General features: G+C 33.2%; 2 protein-coding genes across 4 annotated transcripts in view; one reads left to right on the top strand and one right to left on the bottom strand.

The window, feature by feature from the left end:
* Window positions 1-18,617, top strand: part of LOC106786182 (RNA pseudouridylate synthase domain-containing protein 2-like) — an 89,487-nt gene extending 70,870 nt beyond the window's left edge. For all 3 annotated transcript variants that reach the window (XM_014747292.1, XM_014747295.1, XM_014747293.1), the window contains exons 5-9: window positions 1,914-2,136; window positions 10,783-10,870; window positions 14,900-15,076; window positions 15,297-15,886; window positions 16,277-18,617. In XM_014747292.1, coding sequence (XP_014602778.1) covers window positions 1,914-2,136; window positions 10,783-10,870; window positions 14,900-15,076; window positions 15,297-15,886; window positions 16,277-16,460 — 1,262 coding nt within the window. In that variant the 3' untranslated portion in view covers window positions 16,461-18,617. The remainder of the gene's footprint in view (window positions 1-1,913; window positions 2,137-10,782; window positions 10,871-14,899; window positions 15,077-15,296; window positions 15,887-16,276) is intronic.
* Window positions 18,618-20,094: 1,477 nt separating this feature from the next.
* LOC106786179 (NADH dehydrogenase [ubiquinone] flavoprotein 1, mitochondrial) lies at window positions 20,095-22,433 on the bottom strand. Its single transcript, XM_014747290.1, has 6 exons — window positions 22,323-22,433; window positions 22,070-22,140; window positions 21,270-21,938; window positions 20,962-21,194; window positions 20,700-20,903; window positions 20,095-20,614 (listed from the first exon to the last, which is right to left on the bottom strand). Exons 1-6 carry the CDS (start codon window positions 22,369-22,371, stop codon window positions 20,425-20,427), a joined length of 1,416 nt encoding a protein of 471 aa, XP_014602776.1. The 5' UTR covers window positions 22,372-22,433; the 3' UTR covers window positions 20,095-20,424.
* Window positions 22,434-22,704: the final 271 nt, after the last annotated feature.

Genomic DNA, 22,704 nt, shown 5'->3' with positions numbered 1-22,704 from the left:
TGTCGATTTTTCGGTCGCATCTAAATTCACTTTCTTAAACGCGCCAAAAGAAGTATAACTYCAAAAAAAGAAACTAATGTGCATACTTATGTACGCACGTAAGAAGTTATACTTCTTTAGCACGTACCAAAACGAATATAACCTCAAAAATAACTTCAATTTTCCCGCGCATCGTGTAAATATCGACAACTTCGTGGGTGTCGATTTTTCAGTCGCATCTAACTTCACTTTTCAAAACACGCCAAAAGAAGTATAACTTCAAAAAAGAAAAAAATATACTAACTCGTTCGTACAATGCAATGATACTGTAATTAACAGTTACTCGTTGTTTTTTTTTCTTTTTTTCTTTTTCATTTTCTTTTTCATTTTCTTTTTCATTTTCTTTTTCATTTATTTCTTTCTTCTCATGGGGGTTCACACGCGTTAAATGAATTTCATTTAAAAGTTACCTACCTAAGCAGTAGTTTACCACTCGATAAAACGATAAAAGAAAAAAAGAAGAAGAAAAAGAAAAAGAACAAGAAAAAGAAGTAGAATTAGTAAAAGTAGTATAGAGGGATGTATATATTCTTCTTCCATAGCCTTTTCAACTATCATGAAACGAGCATGTTTCGAGAGGAGGCTTAACACATCGTCGAGGACGACGCATTGTCTCCTCCTCGTTGTCTTCGTCTCTTTTCAAGTTCTTCTTCTTCTTCTTCTTCTTCACGAGAAAGAGAAAGAGAGAGAGAGAGAAAGAGAGAGAGAGAGAGAGAGAGAGAGAGAGAGAGAGAGAGAGAGAGAGAGAGAACGAAGAACCAAGCATCTGGTGTATCTCTCTCTATGTGTGTGTGTGTCTGTGTATGATGTCCGTATGTCTATATGTGTGGTTTTAGATGTAAAATGAAGAAGACATATACGTATGTGTATGAGTGTGTGTTTCTGTTCGTGTGGTTTTAGATGTGGATTGAACAAGACATATATACATTTGTGTGTGTGTGTGTGTGTATAAGTGGATGAGAATATTGGTGAAGGGCAAGCAAGGGAAGGCCGATCTCTAGAGGATCCTTCGAACGACTCTCGGCACGTTTCACGTTCACCACGTAATCCAGATCTTCTACCTCAAAAGCTTCTTCTCTTTTCTTCTCTTCTCTTTACTCTTTATTCTCCTTCTCTCTCCCTCTGTCTGTCTGTCTGTCTGTCTGTTTGTCTGTCTGTCTGTCTGACTTATTTCTTCCTTCCTTCCTTCCTTTTACATTGCACTCGTCTTTTCCTGGTGAACGAACGAACCCCCTTTTCCCTTACCTTTCCCCCCCCCCATCATCGTGAAAAATTCCTCGACCCAACTAATATCTCTAGTTTTTGATTCGGCCTTCGAAAAGCTGTATGTGTGTGTGTGTGTGTATTCCATTGTGTTAGTCTTAAATTCTTTCTCGCTCTCTCTCTCTCTCTGCTCCCTTCTTTCCCCCCTTTCGTCTATTCTTTCTATAACGTCATGTAACTTTAAAGTTATTATGAACGAGATTCAAGAATGTCGGTTATATATTTTATCGTATAAGTTAGAAAATAACTTTGACATATTTGTTTAATATCGTTCTTATTTTTTTTCCCCCCTCCTTCCTCCATCGATTGTAATATTCTATTGAATTTTGTGTCTTTATATATATAAAATCAACGAGCACGTTAAAATATTTAAATAAAATAGAAAAAATAAAGAAAAGAAAAAGTAAAGAATAACCAATTGATTCCGTATCATGTGCAAGGATTTTTCAAATGGTCACAATAATTTTGATTATTCGATAAAAAAGAAAAAAAAAAAAAAGAAAAAGAGAAGGTTTTATTAAGAACCAACCACCGAATTGATGATTTTATTATTTACTGTATTATATTAGACGAATAAAAGTTCTTTAGATAGAATGTCATTTATATAACAGGGCTTCGAAAGGTATATCCCTATTACTTCACATTTACAACGTTCACGAAAGGCCGATGGGTCGGCGAGAAAATCCTGGAGGTCTTTGCGAGGGAATTCCGTGCCCATCCTGCTGAGGAATACGAGAGATGTATTCGTGCTGGTACGCTCACCGTCAATTACCAAAGGGTGGACGTGGATTATAGATTGCGACATAATGACCTTCTGGCTAACGTCGTTCATAGGTAAGAGAAAAAAACAACAAAAAGAAAGAAAAAAAAAAAAAAGAAAAAAAAATAACCCCTTACAATATTTTACAGCAGCGTTTAGGTTAACTTTTTGCTAGGAACCGAGCAAACGAAATGAGCTAACTTGAAACTAACGGTGGGAATCCTTTGTAATATTTCTCTTTTCTTCTATTTTCTATTCTGTTCTATTCTATTCTGTTCTGTTCTGTTCTCTTCAAGAATCTTATGAAAAGTCAACGTAACCGAACAACCTGAAATTTTCTGTCAACTATTTAATGAAACATCATCATCATCATCATCATCATGGCAATTCATATTACCTACCAACCATCTTGATCTCTCGAGGCTTGTGTGCACATATAACACACGAGTCTAAAGTCGGATCGATAACCTTGTAGATCCTTCTACTCTCTGAAGGAACCACGTTCGGTATTACGTGGAGTATCCTTGGCACGAATACTACCCAAGTTAACGCACACGTTTAGTGTTTGATATTCTCCTCCTATATATAATATCTATCTATGTATACATATCTACATATGTATATATGTAAGATATATGTATATATGTTGTATAGGATGGTTCCAAAGTTACTAGACCATTTTAAAAATAGAATATATAAGAAATCTTTTTTGAATTTATTACACATATTTTTTTATTTATATTATTTGATCGAACAAATAAATATAAGCATCTTGAAAAAAGAAATTTTTAATTACTTTTCTAAATGATATTCTCTTTTCAAATGGCAATCATATTTTTTTTCTCCACGGTGGTTGACTTCTTCTTCCATTACCTATCGTAATAGTCTAGTGACTTTTAGCCCACCCTGTATAATATGTACACGTTATATCAACTCACTTCCATCGGATTTCTACTCAAACAAGTTACCTGCTATCATTTTCTATGCACGATGAAATCAGTCTCTCTCTCTATCTCTCTCTCTCTCTCTCTCTTTTTCTCTTATTCAAATATTTCTTGTTCTTCTTCTTCTTCTTCATCATCCTTTCCCTTCGTTTTCTTCTTTGGATAAGATAAAAATGTCATTAAAATACACCGATGTTTTCGCAACGAATTATTTCCATCTTTTTTGGGGCCAGTTTATATATGGCCTTTCCTTTCCATTTTTATCCTCGTATTTTATTATTATTATTATTATTATACTTATTATTATTTCTACATCTTGTTTAACGATCAACGTTTAAATATCATACATTTATCTTTATTTACTAGTTATTTCTAAATCACACAGTTTGACTTTAACATAGTCACGATTAATTCGATGATTATTATTATTATCGATTATCTTTTCAATCATTGTTATAAAATTTATTAAAAAACAAACGTTTATATATTATTACAATCGAAAAAGATCGAATCTTTAATAATCGCGTGTGAACGATTTAATATCGATTATTAATATCTCGATTGGAAAGTAAAAAGATTACCCGTTACTCACAGAGAAAGAAACACGCAAACAAATACTACAGACACGCGCGTGCGGAAAAAAAATCTGAGAGGGGAGGAAAAAAAGAAAAGAAAAGAAAAAAAAAATTTCAATAACCTTGAACGAGGATTAAAATTAAATTCCGCGTGAAAGAAAAAAGACCAACCGGTGGTTAGTGATATTATTTTGTGTCAAATAGTGAAAGTGTTACGTCTAAAAGAATTCGCATGAAATATTAATGCGAATGTGGTAGATGATTTAAGTAGAGAATAAAATAAAATCAAATAAAGAAAAAGAAAAAGAAAAAGGTAACAGTCGTGTGAAATGTTATGAAGAATCTCATACGATTGGGCGAAGACGAAATAGAAAGGCATCATGAGTGCTTGTTGAAGAGAAGAGTAGAAGGCCTTCGAGAGAAAGGCTTTGAAATACTGGAAAGGCAGGTGTACGTTCTCGAAGGACGCATCTGGTTAGGGTTGCGTAATAATTTCTAAGTAGTAACACAGTGTGACGTATTATGTCTCATTCTATTCGAACAGACAATTTGTAAGAGAGAGAGAGAGAGAGAGTGTATGCGTCTGTGTGTGTATATACTTGGATGTGATACACATAAGATGATCATCATCATCATCATCATCATCAGCAACAGCAACAGCCAAGAAATCAAGCAGTCGATATAGCTAACACTCGGTTATTTGATTGGTTGGTTGGATGATTCGTTGATTACTTGGTTGGCTGGTTCGTTGGGTTTTCTTTTTAATTCAGTAATTTCCTTGAACGACCTTTCGTGCTAGGTCATCGTCTGAATTTGCATCGAATTGCTGCTTCTGCTATTGCTGTTGCTGTTGCTATTTCATCTATACGCAATTATTCGTGTTTCCTCTCCAATCGGTTGGGAGATTGTCACTTTATTACTGCAATCCACAATCCACAAATACGCGGCCTGGATAAAATCGATACTTTGTTGTTGCATTGACATTTAACCGGTATTTCGGGTTTTTTTTATTCTTTTTTTGCTTTTTTTTTTTTAATTCTACGATTTCGACGTCTCTTTTATTTTCAATAATTTTTTTACGAATAGAACAACGCGTTTCGATTTAATTAAACCAAAAAATATTGCACAAACACTTTTGCAGAATTTTATATATATATATATATGTTATTGGTGGAATGGGGACATGTTAATACAAATTTTCTATAATTTCGATGTTCTTCCTTTTTTTTCTATTTAAATCACGCGTCTGTTAATATACAAAAGTAAAGAAAAGTTTATCGATAAATCCGTACAATAATTTCAAATATCGCGTGGAAATAAAAGTTTACGCGACAAATGGGAAGGAAACAAGGGAGGGAAAAAATTCGTTTGAGGGTGGGTGGGATCGGGATCGATCGATGATAGGAAAAAAAAAAAGAAAAGAGGTGGCGAACGAAAACAAAAAAAAAACAGCCCACATTCGACAAAAGCAAATCGTTTAAAATTCAAACCAGACAAATCGATGCGACTTTTCATCTATCATTCTCTTTTTAAAAACACCGGTTTGTCATTTGGTGCAAACTTTACCAACGAGTAAAAGAGAGAGAGAGAAAGACAAAAAGAAAGAAAATAAATGAGAAAGAAAGAGAGAGAGAGAGAGCAACGTATATTCAAACAGATGAGAAGGTTTATCTGGGCGTTTGTTTTGGAAGTTGGGAATACTTGTTGCTGAAATTGACGTGCTATCGGTGACAATGTTTTGGGTGGTTTGGCGAGAATGTCCGTGCCAAGAAAGGATGGGGTTCTTGGCGTGTTACTTCCTACCAGAGAAATCACTGTGAAAAGTGAACTTGTTGCGGATTGCCTTCCTGGCATCGTAATTCGGAAACGTCTACTATTATTCTTCCTCTTCCTCCTCATTCCACCTCTTCCTTCTCCTTATTCCTCCTCGAGAAAAAATAATGCTGGTTAAACTGATTTTTTATACCCATTTGAATCTTAACTCTCTCTATTCTTTCATTTTTTCTTTTTCTTGTATCGAAAGTCTCCTTGAATGTGTTCAAGAAGATAAACTTTTTTCTTTATTCCGTCAACGAAACACGTTTTAAAATAGTTACAAATTCTCCCTTTAAAAAAAAAGAATAGATGGAACACTATGGTATTACAAATAATTATTTTGATCACATTTGTGAAGGTACACGAAGAATTTTGAAAGAAAAAATAAAAAATAAGAAAAGGAATAATATTATTAAAAATAAGAATTTCTCAAAAAAAAAAACGTAAGAATAATTAAGAGAGAGATTAAAAATAGTCACAAATTCTTCCTTTAAAAAAAAAAGAATAAATGTAACACTATGGTATTACAAATAATTATTCTGATCACATTTGTGAAGGTACACGACGAAAAATTTTGAAAAAAGAAAAAAATGATATTATTAAAAATAAGAATTTCTCAAAAAAAAACGTAAGAATAATTAAGAAAGAGATTAAAAATAGTCACAAATTCTTCCTTTAAAAAAAAAAAGAATAAATGTAATACTATGGTATTACAAATAATTATTCTGATCACATTTGTGAAGGTACACGACGAAAAATTTTGAAAAAAAAAGAAATGATATTAAAAATAAGAATTTTTCAAAAAGAACGTAAAAATAATGAAGAGAAATATATTGTTAAAGAATATAATATCGCGTGTTAAATTAATTCGAACATCTCTAAATATGTTGATATTATAGTAACAGTGTTATCTACCATTTACCACATAGTTTCGTTACTTCTCCCTTGGCAACAACTAGTTCGTTACTGGTATACTCTTGTTTGTCTTATTGCACCTAAAATTGACTTAACTTAGTCAAGATTCTCAGTAGTGCAAAGTAAACATAAACAGTACCGAGGAAACTCCTAGATCCCTGTTAGGGACCAATTACAAACAATTTATTTCGATAAACATTCGACACGTCCGATTATTACCATAATTCTCTTATTTTTACTCATTACATTTATCGATCTGATATAATTAGCGAAACTTTAATTTTTTTTTCTTTCTCTCTAAAAAAAATAAAAGTAAGGGTGAGAAGAGAAACCTCGATGGAACATTTATTTTCTCTTGTATATATAAAATATCTTTTTTATTTTTATTTTTTTTTTTTTTTTTTTTTTTTTTTTTTTTTTTTTCAAAATATTCCCTCGTCCCTTTTTTCTAACGCTTTGAAACGAACGAATAAACGGTGCATCGTATTTTCCATTTTTTCTTCTTTCTTTCTTTCTTTTTTTTTTTTTCGATACCTATCGACACAGTTCTACTTTACGCGAATATTCAAGGAAAAAAAAAAAGAAAAGAAATAATGACTATACCGATCGTATATATCGATACACATACACACACATATATACACATATATATATTTATTTATATATATATATATCCTAACAGAAATTGCTAGTCTATAAAGTAAAACTAAAACTAAAGATATCGAAGAAAGCCTCCTCCATTCGAAATAAAAGTAACCATTTCTCTTTCAAAACGTTCCCTATTTGTTGTTTCTTATACTTTTACTCCACAATATCTACAAATTTATATATCTACCTTATGTATTATAGAAAATTGAAAAGACTTTTTTGAAATACACATGAGATCAGAAACGTACCAACAGTTTCATACGAACAATATTTCTCTATTATACAAAATTCACATATACTATCAGCCAAAAGTAGTTTCAGAATTATTTGTAAATATTCTTACCAACCAAAAAAAAAAAAAAAAAACAAATCTAACATAAACAATCAATATATAACAATACATCAATACAAGAATATATTGATATCATTCATTTCTTTTCTCTTACAAATATCTTATTTCTCTCTGTAATGTGTTTTTTAACTTTTAAACTATAATATATATACATAATAAACATAAATAAGCGTTTATCACGGAGAATTAACGATCTTTCAAGTTTTCTTAATAGTTTTGCATTTTGCGAATCTAAGACCAAGTCAACTAATCATGTTCTTAAATGGAACCTTATCTGCTAGTCACAGAGTAGCACAGTAGTAAATGGTACGTCCGGGTGGGTTAGTTGGTTGGTTGGTTGGGTAGGTGGGTGGGTGGTTGCCAATGAGGTGGATAAGGTGGGTTGGTTGGTTGGTTGGTTGGTAGGTAGGTTAAGTTGGTAATGGCAAATAGGGTAAAATGGAAGTATGTGTAAAGGGTGCTGGTTGGCAAAGTGTGTCGCGGTTTGCAGGGACGACGAAAAGAAAGCGGTGACAGGTTGATTTATTAGCTCGGATCGAGTACACGATGATATCGGAAGGAGGTCAAAGGTTGGCCGCTCACCTTTTCCCTTCAGTTATATTCCTACCTTTACTTGGCCAACGAAGGTAAACGTTAGTCAGCCACTATACTTGCCTACTACCTACCTACTTACTTCTTAGTTTGCTATAACGTCATTGAACGGAACGTGTTTGATATTTGATCGAGTCTTAGATCATCCCATCATCCCTCTACGATTTATCTTCACGCTATTCTTTGCATATATTGCAACACACACACACACACATTTTTTCTGAAAAAAAAATCATCGAGACATTTGTTTTAAAAAGCTACAAATGCTAAAACATATTCCTAATGAATTTCGTAATATCCAACCAAGTTTGTAATATCTTCCAATTCTTGTATTATTCTATTTGAATTTTTCATGAGGAATCCTTACTACTCCTCCTCCTCCTTTCATCAGTTTCCTTATGTATATTGAAACCAAATATATTATGCATCGAATTATGAATCAAGAATCATCGAATAATTCGATTCGATTCACATTTATTTCTACAAAAGTTGTTCTTTTTTTTTCCTGTTTTTGTTACATTATTTCAAATATATTTTTTCTAATGACATCTGAGGGGAGAGAGAGGGGAGGGGGAAAGTCTTCCACAAAAGTTACGAAAACTTTTTACAACGATTTGATTTGATTGATCAATCGATTCTTATAAAACCGTTTAACGGGCTGAGATACTCAAGCAAAGATTGCGAAATAAAGTTAAAAGATTAAATTACTTTTACGAAATGAAAAAGAAGAAGAAGAAGGAGAGAAAATACTCCTCGAGCACCACTTTTCTTTCTTTGTTAAAAAGAAAGTTAATAAGTCAAACTACCTGTTTAAAAAAAAAAAAAAAAAAAAAAAAAAAAAATGAGAACTTACGTTGATAGTAGAAATAGAAGTACAAAAGTCTCATCGATAATTCTTCCTTTACTAATTTAGTTGAAAGATTTTAACGTTTATAAATCTTCACTCTATCTATCTCTTTAATTCTGTTTCTTAACCGTGAGAGTAAATTTATGGAAACGATATTCGAACTGAACTACTTGAAAGCGTGAGAAACTGTCGGCAATTGTTACGTTTACGCAATGAGTTAACGAAGGTTTCGAAACTAAAGTGGAATCTCTTCGAAGGTAAGCCCGAGTACACCCGAATTGAGAATCGGTTACTCATTAATTGTACCGTATTTTCGAGTAATTTTCTAGAGTTGAGAGAGTGGAATATATTATAGATGTAAGGAAAACGACTACTAACACAAACACACCAACACCCACATACACATTAATTTACTCATACAATTACCTTCTTCTCATATCCTCTATCGAAGTATTATAGGGTGAATGTGGTGGGTTTAATGCGAGCGTGGGTGTTCGCAATTTGACGTAAAGGCTATCAGACCTATCCTAAAGCTGAACGAACCCCCCCCCCTTCTCCCCTTCCCCTTAGCCAAGTTACACAGTTCTTAGGACGAGCGTACTTTAATTGGACCTCGAAGGAAACCATTCCTTGCACGACATTTTTCAAATCACTGGTCTAGGGTAGAAAATGATTTATCTTAATATAAATCGGTATATGTCGTGGCTCACCCATTAATGTAAATATCAAAAAAGAAACAAAATTAACACATTGCCGGCCGACGTGGTTTTTTCTTTTCTTTTCTTTTGTTTTTTTTTTTTCTTTTTTTCTTCTCCCTCGCGCATACGTCCTAGATTATATTATTTATAACTTTATATCGCATAGAATAATAATTTCAAATGTAAAATATATTAATGATGTTAATAATAATAATAATAATAATAGTAAGAAGAAGAAAATATTACAATAGAGTAAATAGAAAGAATTATAACGCGTATTATTTATCGATCGATTCTATTTTTAAATATTTTAATAACTTTTAAGACAACGTTGCTAATAGTTAATTAAAAGAAAAAAGAATTTCAAATGACGTAGGATTACGAGATTATTACCGGTTTCGAATGTGTTAATACTCGTATATAAAATGAAGGGAGAAAAGAGAGGGTAAAGGGGTGGAACTTAATAATGAAAGACTATAAAGTGTGGGTGCATTTCGACTTGGTATAATTGAAGTTGCAAATGCGTTGCAGGTGTTTCGAAAATATTAACCGTTCAAATTGTTCGAACATTTTGGGAACTGTACTTCGAGAGAGGTAGGTGGAACTCAACAGAAACACAAAATAGAGAAAAGAAAGAATAGAAAAGAGAAAGAGAGAGAAAGAGAAACAAAAAATAAAGAAAAAGGGTTCAAACGGGAACATCGACTAGCAATTTGAAACAATGGAACACGTTGTTCATGTCGGTTTACAATGGGCGTTCGAAATTCTTCTCTTTCTGCATGAACGCCAATTTCAATTTTTCTGATTAATGATCGTAGCAACCTTTCGTACACTTCTGACCTATTACCATAAGTGTACGACTACGACTATGATGATAATGATAATGATTATGATGATGATGAGAAAGAGAGAATAAATACGTTCCCCGTAATGCATTCTTTTACTTTCTATCACACTTATCTCGATTCATGTGTAAATCGATTGGATAGAAAGCCTAAACTATTGCTGCTGTTACTATTACTACTACTACTACTACTACTACTATTACTGCTGCTGCTACTGTTGCTAATATAATTCTAAAGCAAAATTAATCAAACAGTACAAAATAATAATTAAAAGGACTAAACAAATTGTACGTGTATAATATCATTGTTTGATAGATGAAAACTTTGAGACTTGTTCCAACATGGAATTATGTCATCAATGTAAGTGTGTAAGTGTGCGTGCGTGTGAATGTGAGTACGTGTGCGTGTGTGTATGCGTACGATTAACGTACGAAAGTGTTAATATAAGGAACAAAGCCATGTTAAGCTGGTTGCGATTGGTGTGTTGCAGACACGAGGTGCCTGTCACCTCGGAGCCGATCACGGTGATACACATGGACGAGGACGTCGTCGTGGTCAACAAGCCCGCCTCCATCCCTGTAAGTGGTGTACTGCCAGGACTGTACTGCCAAAACTGTCTGTTGCTTTCTCACTCACTCACTCACTCATTCTTTTTATTTCTATTTGTGTCTGATGTCTTCTACTCCTATTACATTGACCATATTATTTTCTTATCCAAACACATACTATCACAATATAGACATAGTACATGAATAATGCTATGATATATCATACAACAATTATCTGTGGTATATTCGAGGATATTAACTTAACCACATATCCTTGTTTCCTCTTAGGAACACTTACTGCTTTGCTCGTGGTAAGCCAGTTAAATGTACTTTGCTAGCTGACAAACTAACTTTCACTGTACAAGTCCCCAAACGATCCCAAATACAACTCCTCGTCAAACTGTCAGTAGTCCCACCCTTCTTTTTCCTTTTTCTTTATTTCTTTCTTCTCGTTTTTCGCTTTTTATTTGCTACCACCACCACCACCCCACAACATCATTCTGTGTTTCCCTTTTTTCTACTCTGTAATTTGTTCAACCACCTGCCTTACTACTGGTTTATGGGATTAAAGATCAAAGTACACACGATTGTTAGATACTTTCAGTTTCTTTTTTTTTCTTTTTCTTTTTTTGTAGGTTTGATCATACCATTTATCGGATAATTTCAAAATGTATATTACAATTAACGTTTTAATAATTATTAATCAACTATTTGAAATATCTCGTTGGAAATATAATATGTTGCCACTCGACACGATTTATTATTTATTTAACGTTACAAACAATTTTGAATGATTGCAAATTTGTACGGGAAAACATTCAATAAATGGTTATAGGATCAATTTAATCTTTGTTCAAATTTCATTCCAAACTTTAGAAGTGTCTTTTCTATCACTGTAGCCGTAAACTCGTTCAATTCATCTGATTAATGATACAAGTTTAACAGATTTCGGTTTAATGCAAGTTAAGTTATTCCGTAAGATTTTCTACCATGATAATGGGGTGGGAAGGGAGTGAGGGTGGAGGGCTAGACACATTCTCGTTTTCGCGATTCATTCCGAGAACGAATGAACAAACTAACGACGAAGACAACAACAACAAAATAAAAGAAAAGAGAGAGAAAGAGAAAGAAAAAAAATCATCGAACAACTCAGGGTGCAAACAACAAAACCCCATCGCAATTTCGTTCCCCCTTTCTCTCTCTCTTATCCGATTCGTTTTTATTTGCCACACGATGCAGTGGATTTCGGTGCGACTACCAACATTCACCAACACCACTACTAACATTACTATTACTACAAACCATTAGGATTACGTACACCTATATTTTATTTTCCGGGTAGAGATCCAAGTTAAACAGTGGTCAAGAAGAGGAGGAGGAGGGGGGAGGGGGAGGAGAGCATCGTGGTGAACAGAGAAACCAACCGGGGTTTCCCCAACTGAAAACATACTGACACGTTTTATTAAATCGTTACTATACCACCCATTTTCACAGAATGAAAACTTATTGTTGTCCTACCGACAAATTTCATTAATCGTCCGGCAACACACACACACACACATATACATGTAATACACGTATATGCATACAAATGCTATCTCATCAAGTAGAATTGCTGTTCAATCTACACGTTGGGGCTAACGTTTGTCAACAATGTAATAGGTGTATGCGTTTATGCGTAATTCTGTATTAGCAAAAGAGATATAAGAGAGAAAGAGAGAGAGAGAGAGAGAAGCAAAAAGAGTCATAGCCGTGGAAAATAGCACTCCCTTGCTAACGTACCATTGTCTTTAATTTCGATCGTTAGTATGAGTCGTATTTAACTTTGACGACTAATTAGAGCGAACCGATTTTACATAATCCCTTGTGGGAGCTGCTTACGTTGCATGCGACATTAAAATGTCTCTCTCTCTCTCTCTCTCTCTCTCTGTCTCTTTCTTTCTCTTTCTCTTTCTCTTTCTCTTTTTCTCTTATTCTCTCACACACATATCTTTTTAACGATCCTATCTATCTTCCCTTTTCCATTTTGCAAGTTACGCGTGTATGTGTTAATGCACGTTCATTCAGAACCTGTATGCATAATATTAATAATAATAATAATAATCATATGTAAGAGAAAAGTGATATCCTTATTGTTACATGACTATCAAGTCTCATATCTCAATTTCTTTTTTTTTTTTTGATAATTAATTATTATTTTACGTAATATATTCGAACGCATCAAAATAATAGAATTGGCAGTGAAACGTTTAACGATCATTTTTTATTTCATTTTTTCTCTCTCTCTCTTTCTCTTTGTCTTTTACATTTCATTGGAATTTTCATTACTCATTTATATATTTATACAATTACGATTTCATATTTTAACGATGATTACTATGTCATTTTGTTAATTGGTAGATTTAAAATATATTTAATGTAATTAATGAATAAGAGAAAATGTTTTAATTTAAATCAGGATTAATAAATAATATCGAATAGTTTTATCTCATCAACGCGAAAATATAATAATATAATGATTGATTTATATGCATTTTTGTTTTTCCTTTTCTTTTTTCTTTTTATAAGGATGTAGTCGAAAAAGAAATAAAGAAATTGGTCATTCAAAGAAAAATTCACAATTACTTACGGAATCGAATCTTATGCAACTTCGTAACAAGTACCTCTTTACAGTTAGAGGTCTCCGTATAAGATGAGAGTACTACTCGATGTAAAATTAGGCCGCGATTCTCTAGTTTGGTATTGTTCGAAGTAAGAAATCGTTATTGTACATCTTGAGAGAGAAAGAGGGAGAGAGAAACACATTTTTCTATTTTCCCCCTAATTTGTCAAAGTGCCGGAACAGAGGTTGCTATAATTGGATCGTTTATTACGAAAGTAATGGTGTGCAAGTTTAGTTTTGAAAAAAAAAAAGAAAACAATTAATAACAACACATAATTTTTGTATTAATTTATAAATAAAATATCAAACACATTACGTGTTTTCTTTATTAATTTTCGTTTAAATATATCTACGATCAATATAAAATATGATTGTAATTAATATTATTCATTTAAATTATTTCAAATTAATCGAATATATATTATTCATCAATATTAATCGTCGGTTGTCACTATTATTTCTCTTACGTATGATTTTAATAATTTAAACAGGTCTAACAGCTGGTCTATTAAATGATCATTGATCATTTCTCGATCGGATCTGAAACACTCGATTAGTAATTCTTACGTTACGTAACTCCACGAGAACGTTATTACGATTGGAAAACAATAACAACGTGATCATCGTATTTATCCTATCATAAAAGATACGCATAAATAATAAATAAAAGAAAATATTAGATCGATAGATAAATACAAAAACATATTTCTTTGTATTTTCCCGATAAATCAATTTAAAATCACATAAATCTAATAATATTAATTACTTTTGTCCAATATTCGATAAATACGAGGAACATAAAGTTCTAAACATTCGATATATTTGGAAATTTAATAACAAAAAAAAGAAAAAAGATAAAAAATGTGATGGAATAAAAAAACTGAAGAGTTTTAATATTAATTTTGAATTAAAATATGAAATAACTTTTTATCACGGGGTTAATAAAATAAAATAAAATACAAAACCCAAAGAAAGAAAGAAAGAAAGAATCGTAAAGACGTACTCTAACGGAAGCTGCCATTTGTTTTCGTTCGAGAGGACAGCACGTTTATTCCCTTGCGGCATGGTGCAGCAGGTGCAGGTGCAGTGCGCGCGGTGCAGGTGCATTGTCGCGTGGACTGCTGTATATTCACGTGTAATATATGTTGCGTTGTGTTGTATGTATGTATGTATGTGTGTAAATGTATTTACGTAAATACATTTGAAGTGCGGAATCGACCGGCCTTTGTCGAGGCGATTGCTTTTTCCTCGAATAGCCAAGAAAAATGGGGTCGTTGAGGGGTGAGAAGAATGGTAGTGGTGGTGGTGGTGGTGGTGGTGGTGGTGGGGGTCCTTCTAAACCAAAATTGTACCTTTTTCTAAATTTTAACAACTTCGTTCTTTGCCTACTAATACAGGTTCATCCATGTGGACGTTATAGACACAACACTGTCGTCTTCATTTTGGCTAAAGAGTACAACTTGAAGAATCTTAGGACGATCCACAGGCTGGACAGATTGACAAGCGGAATATTACTTTTTGGTAGGACACCTAAAAAAGCAAGACAAATGGAACACCAGATTAGAAACAGACAGGTTTGTAATTGGATGTTATTTGTTGCTTAATCGTGACATAATTTAAAATACGATATAAACTTGTGTTTGTGTATGTGTTTGATTATTATTCGATAGAAAATTAATCCAATGGATAAAAAGTAAAGAAAAACTATATAGGAATTTATATTTTATTATTATATTTATTTATTTATTTATTCGATACGAAATCCTGACCTATTTTCTTTTCGTAATACCTTAGGTGCACAAGCAATACGTGTGTCGAGTCGAAGGTGAATTTCCAGAAGAAGAAGTGGTCTGTTCCGAACCGATCGAGGTCGTGTCTTATAAAATAGGTGTTTGCAAGGTATCGGAAAAGGGCAAGGACTGTATAACGCGTTTCAAACGTTTGAGTTACAATGGAAAATCTTCGGTCGTACTTTGCAAACCGCAGACTGGTCGGATGCATCAAATACGTGTACACCTGCAATATCTTGGTTATCCAGTTGTTAACGATCCTCTTTACAATCACGTCGTGTTTGGACCACACAAGGGAAAGGGTGGTAACATCGGTAAGACAGATGAAGAATTGGTCAGGGATTTAATTAGCATACACAATGCTGAAAATTGGCTTGGTATGGACGGAGATTCGGATATGAGTATGTTCAAGTCGAAACTCGACATTGAGGAACGTGATCTGGCTAACATTGATAAGAACGCTAACTCCTCACCGGAGGAATCATCTTCCACGGCTACATTGTCGGAGGAGGAACGACCACCACCCCAACAAGAACTTAAATCACTCAAAGTGACGGTTGGAACACAGACCGGTTCTGAACCACCCGATCAAAGGTACATCATTCTTTCTTATTTTTTATATATATATATATATATATATATATATATATATATATATTCATTAAAAAATATACTTAGAGTAACCTTCAAACTCTTATTTATTAATAACGTAATTTAATGAAATTTTATTCACAAATGAATCATTGTATATTTAAAAGCGTTAATATTATTCCTATATTTGAGCCGTTTATTTTGAAAGTGGCATAAGTCACTTTTTCAAAAAAAAACCGAGTTAATGGCAACACTAATTACAACTGAACGGTATCTTTTCATTTTCAATTAAAAAAAAAAAAAAAGAAAAAAGTGATTTAAGCCACTTTCAAAATAAACAGCTCATTTGTTGATTGTATTCATTTCTATTTATCTTTTTGTAAATTTCCCTAGTTTCGCTAACGACAAAGTTACCGTGGATCCACACTGTTACGAATGCAAAGTCAAGTACAGAGATCCTAAACCATCGGATTTGGTGATGTACCTGCACGCGTGGCGTTATTGCGGACCAGGATGGGAATACGAGACGCCACTTCCTGCGTGGGCAGCAAGCGATTGGACGGCCGATGATCGATAGTTTTAACAAAGATTATGGGAATTCGCGAGTTTCTATCCTGCGATTTATAATAATAATAATAATAATAATAATAAGAATAATAATAATCGACCAATGATTCCCGATGAACAAACGAATGAAAAAAGCAAACAAACAAACAAAGGAACGAACGATCATCGTGACGACCCTTTCAAACAATTTTTTTGATATCCTTAACCCCGTGCCTTCCATCCGCTATAATGAGCGATCATCATCGTGACCATCGTACGTGCTACGTCACTTTGTTGTCCGGAAAGTAACGAGACTATTTTGCTGCAATATATATTCGATATAATATTTATCGATTATAAAAAAGGAAAATAAAGAAAAATCACGCCATTTTTCACTCCTCGACGGTCCAAAAGAATGAAGAGAGAATTTTTTAAAAAATAAAAAAGTAATATTCAAAATTATTTCGCGAACAAATAATTTTTGAAAACAAATGAAAAGAAGAAGAAGAAGAAAAAAACAACAACAACGACGACGACGGATGTTTGTCGTTTTAATTTTTTCTATCTTTGCAAAATATTATTAATTAATTATAGCTTTCTTATTAGCTCGACAAATTTTGTCAAAATACATTTTACGTAATGAATGCTTGTTAGCTGGCAGAAGGTTATATAAGAAGATTTAAAAAAAAAAGAAAAAAGGAAAAAAAAAAAAGATAAGAAAAAATGAAGACACACAAAGATGGGGGGACGGCGAAATTTTGAAACGACTCACTTTCTTTGCTTGTCGTAAGAAAAATTAAATAAAAATAAAAAAACTATACGATCAGAGTAATATATATATATAATATATATAATATATAAGACAATCGATTAGTTGAACTGTCGAGAAATGATAGATGAGGTCGTATTGACGGGAATGTTTGAATCGCGATTACGTAGAGGAACACATCACGGTCTCGTTATTCTCTGAATAATTTTTTGGTACATAGAGAAAAAGAATAAAAAAAATAAGAAAAAATCCCCCTTTGTAACACGTTGTTGTACACGTCGTGTTCGCGAGAGAAAGAATGAGAGAGAAAATAAAAGAACACAAAAGAGAGAAAGGAAAGGTGGACAATGATCAAGATTAAAATCGTGGATCGTGCTTGAATTACAAATTCGTATTACAGACCACAATCCTTGAACAAAAATGAAACATATTTCATAACTAAAATGTCAGCATGTTAAACGCACAATTATTATTATTATTATTATTATTTTCTGGGTTTTTTTTCTTCTTTTTTTTTTTCTTTCTTACAAATTACGCAAAAAGAGAATGAAAAACCATTTTGTATTTTTATTGGACATTTCGCGAATTGGTTTCAGCCATTTTGTTTCGACGTAAACTTAGGACGATGAAAATAGAGAGAGGAAGCGAACCGAAGAAAATTGTTGTTCTTGGCTTCGATAGATAAAATACACAGAAATCGTTTTGCTTGCTGAGAGAAAGAGAAAAAGAAAGAGAAATAAAAAAAGAAATAGAGAGAGAGAGAGAAAGAGAGAGAGAGAGAGAGAGAGAGAGAAATGTGGCATGAGAGTTTGTTATTCCATAAATTTCATTTAGTAAGACTCTCTTTCTCTCTCTCTCTCTCTCTCTACATATATATTTCATTCTAATAAGAGTTAAAAAAATAAAAGCGAGAAATTCGCAGCCGAGGAAGTTTCGGAGTCACACGACTTCGAATTTTATCCAACGTTTTCGATTCTGATCCATCTTATTTCTCTTTCTCTAACTCTGATGATTTCGAATATTCGCAGGGGGGGTTTTCAAAAAGATATACGCGTTAAAAGAATAAAGAAAGAGAAAGAGAACGAATGAAAGAAAAACTGCTGCGAAAGAGAGAATAGAAAAGAATACAAGACATCTATTTTTATGGCAGATTTATATCCAGGAAAATTAAATAATTAGCGTAGCTCTCAAGCGATAGGGGGTCTCAAACAATAAACGTGATCATGCCAAAGAGCAAGAAGCATCGGCGAGCTTTTAATCATATCGTATACATGTACCTTTCACTTGGCGACTTTGCGCAACAAACAAAAAATTAAAATAAAAGGATACGTTTTGTCGATACACCGAAAAAAAAAAAAAAAGAAAGAAAAAAATATTTGCGAGATTACTTGCGAGTGTCGTCGTTAAAAAATCGTACAACATAATCAACACAAGAGAAAGAGAGAGAAAGAGAGAGAGAGAGAGAGAGAGAGAGAAAATACACAGAAAATTTTTGCAAACAAGTACAAGAAAATTTAAAAAAAAAATAAGGAAAAAATTACATGCAAAAAAATAATAATATATATATATATATAAAATACAAATATAATTATAATTATAATAATAAAATAATATATTAATAATAATAATAATAATAATAATAATAATAAAATAATAATAATTAAAATAATAATAACGTGTGAGAATGAAACGCGTGAGTAACCGTGCTACAATTATTTTATTACGAATCGCGTTCGTTTCATTATCGAGTAAACGTGAATATTTAGGCTTTAGAATACGACTAGGATCTACGAGTTCTGGATCAAAGGATTAATCGTGACAAAAAATTTACTTAAAGGAGTCCTTTGATCTTGTACCAAAATGTGGAGAGTGAAATGTATCGGATATGTTTTTGAAAACGGAGAAGTATATACAAAATAAATAAAAACAGACGCGAATAAATAAAATAAAATAAAATAAAATTAAATAAAATTAAATAAAATAAAAAAAAAATAATAAAAGAAAGAAAGAAAGAAAGGATTGTATAATGAATATGAAGAATGTTAACACGTTAAAATAACAACGGACCTATCATAAAAGACAGTGTGTGCGCTTACTAACTCACAAGGTGCGGCTTGCTGTTAAAGCGAGTTCAACCGAATTTAAAACGATAGCTTATGTTATAAAATTTATTTAAGTAATTGATAATATTAAAAAAATAAAAAATAACAAAAAAAAAAAAATACCGCAAAAAGACAGTCCCGATTGAGCGGCAGCGGCGGCGGCGGCGGCGACACGAAAGAAAACGAAAAAGAAGATAAAAATTAACCCTTTCGTTACGACACATGCCTTGACACGAATATCGTTCCATATAAATTCGTTCGTATGTACGTATCGTCGCATGGTATACGACCCTTAAATGGGTCGGTCGTTCATATGGGACCTTTGCATGGACGTCCTGTATATGGGTCGTTAGTAATAAAAGGGTTAAAGATAAAAATACAAATAAAAAAGACGCCGATGTATGGATATGCGCTTTTATATATATATATATATATGCAATGTATGCAATGTATGTATACAATACATGTATATATATATTGTATACGCACATCGTATCGCATTGATAAATGCGGTAAATGCGGCCCATCATTATTACCTGTACCGTGTAGTCGGCGGAACATTTAGTGTTAGTGAATTTTCTTGTATAATGAACGAATAAATGCAAAAAAAAAAAAAAAAAAACAAGTATCCTTCTATATATGTGTGCATATATATAGAACAATGAAATGTTTTATCTGAACACTTTTGAAAGCTACCTCCCTTAGAAAATAATGAATGAAATAAAACGAGGAATTACATTGGAACGCACGAACCACAGGTGTGTGATGCGAAAGAGCGAGAGAGAGAGAGAAAATTGCGTTTTCCTTCGTTTTTTATTGACCGACCCCGATTTAATATTTAAACGAGGATCAGGAAGAATCTTACATAAGAAACTTCGTACTATCGCGTCTATCTTCTTTTTATATATATGTATGTACACTGAAAAATACAAAATGATAAAGTTTCTAGCCAGCCAACCAGCTCCATCATTTTTACTCCATCCTTTTAATTAATTAATTAGTTCTTTCCTTGCCAATATACAATTGGTTCACCTTTTTTCCTGCTGGTTGCTAAAAATTAACTGATGTTTCTTTCATTGTTTTCTTATTTTCTTTTAAATACTCTCCTGCCACACTACACATTATTAATTACACGATGCGGCCTCTTTCTTCTGTTTGATGCGAGCTTCGATTTCAGGTCTGAAGTGACGAATCAGTCCTTGCACAGGCCACGCAGCACCGTCAGCTAAAGCACAAATTGTGTGCAACTCGATTTGTTTAGTTAATTCCCATAGCATATCAATCTCGTGTTCTTCAGCATTTCCCTCCCTAAACCTAAATTATACGAAAGAATATAGATGCCATAATGTTACTCATAGATTATTGAAACATATGTGAATGAATTCTTCCCAAGACGAACCTCTGTAAAATCTTATACATCCAACTAATACCCTCGCGACAAGGTGTACATTGACCGCAAGATTCGTGTTTGTAAAAGCTAATCAAACGAGTAATAGCTTTGATAATATCAGTTTGTTTGTTCATTACGATGACTGCTGCCGTTCCGAAAGCACTTTGAACTCGAATGAGATCGTCAAAGTCTAATAATACCGTATCGCAGACGCTATAATTGAAAACAAAATGAATAAGATATATTTTAGCTTGTATGATATATGACATACTTTTTTGGAATGACCGGAGTCGAAGATCCTCCAGGTATAACACCTAATAAATTATCCCATCCACCAATCACACCACCTGCATGCCTTTCGATCAATTCTTTCAAAGGAATGGACATCTCTTCCTCAACGGTGCATGGATTATTAACATGACCAGAAATATTGAACAATTTGGTACCATGATTACGCGGTCTTCCAAAGGATGCAAACCAAGCACCACCACGTCGGCAGATTGTCTAAGAGATGGAAGTAATCGAATAATAAAATGATATTATTATTTAAGAAATGAATAAAATTATAGAATAACATACAGGGGCGACTGCAACTGTTTCAACGTTGGTAACTGTGGTTGGACATCCAAAGAGACCGACGTCTGCTGGGAAAGGTGGTTTTAGTCTAGGTTTACCCTGTTTCCCTTCGATAGACTCAATAAGAGCTGTCTCTTCTCCACAGATGTACGCTCCAGCTCCACGTTGTACAAAGATATCAAAATTATAACCAGAACCGCAAGCATTCTTTCCAATCAATCCTGCTTGATAAGCTTCGGCAATAGCAACTTGCATATTAGAAGCTTCGTTATAAAATTCACCACGAATGTAAATATATGCAGCACAAGCACCCATAGCACGACCAGCAATTAAACATCCTTCTACAAGTTTGTGTGGATCATGTCGCAAGATCTCACGGTCCTTGCAAGTTCCTGGTTCACCTTCGTCTCCGTTGATAACTAAATACTTTGGCCTCCCATCAGCCGGTTTGTTCATAAAGGACCATTTCATACCTGAAGGGAAACCAGCACCTCCTCTACCTCTCAATCCAGAGACCTTAATCTCATTGATGATCCAATCGGCTCCTTTATCTAATATTTCCTTAGTCTTAAACCAATCACCCCTCTTTAATGCACCCTTTAATCTCCAATCATGTCTACCATATAAATTGGTGAAAATACGATCTTCATCTGCTAAAGGACCACCGACTTTCTGTTAACGAATAAATTATTCCCAATATTCACAAAACTAAATGACAACACATACATCCTATTATAGGATTAACATATATCCTATTATAGGACAACACATATATCCTATATGAATCTAATAAATAAACTTACTTTGCCCTCGGGAGCAGCATCTGCTAAGGATCTCTGTTGTTGCTGATTAGTTAACGATGATCCCAAGAGGCCTACAAAGTGATTTAAATTGTTTAATTACATAACCTTGTTTAATCGAGAGAAACATAGTGCGTAGAACCTCTAAATCAATGGTAAATCGAAGTATACAACACACAACTTGTGAAATTTATTACGCTTGTTAATTAGAAGTAGTTTGAATGATTCAAAAATTACAATAAAAGATAATAATTACCTAATTGCCTCTTTGGAATCTTAAGACACCGTACTATGGCACCAGCCATCTTGCCATCTGACCATTCCTGTCCAAGTTGACGTCTAACGTTATACTACGTGACTCAAATAAACTACGACATCTGATGAGGAAAGAAATCTTTAAAATAACTTTCAAAATTGATTTGGATATAAATATAAAAATTAGAATTAAAATTAGGAATGAATCATTGATTTAAAATGACCGCGTGTGCATTCAATTAATATTACGAAATATGAAAATGAAACGTGATTTGATGATACTTGCGCGTTGCATTATACTTATGTGTATTATATTAAAATATATCGTACATTTCAAGTGTTATCAAATTATAATTACAATTGTCTAAAATTATTGAACACGA

Source organism: Polistes canadensis, unplaced genomic scaffold (genome assembly GCF_001313835.1).
Source record: "Polistes canadensis isolate GaletaPanama2010 unplaced genomic scaffold, ASM131383v1 scaffold_67, whole genome shotgun sequence".
Classification (NCBI taxonomy): Eukaryota; Metazoa; Arthropoda; class Insecta; order Hymenoptera; family Vespidae; genus Polistes; species Polistes canadensis.
The sequence above is the reverse complement of the archived record's forward strand: the minus strand, read 5'-3'. Positions and strand labels throughout refer to the sequence as shown.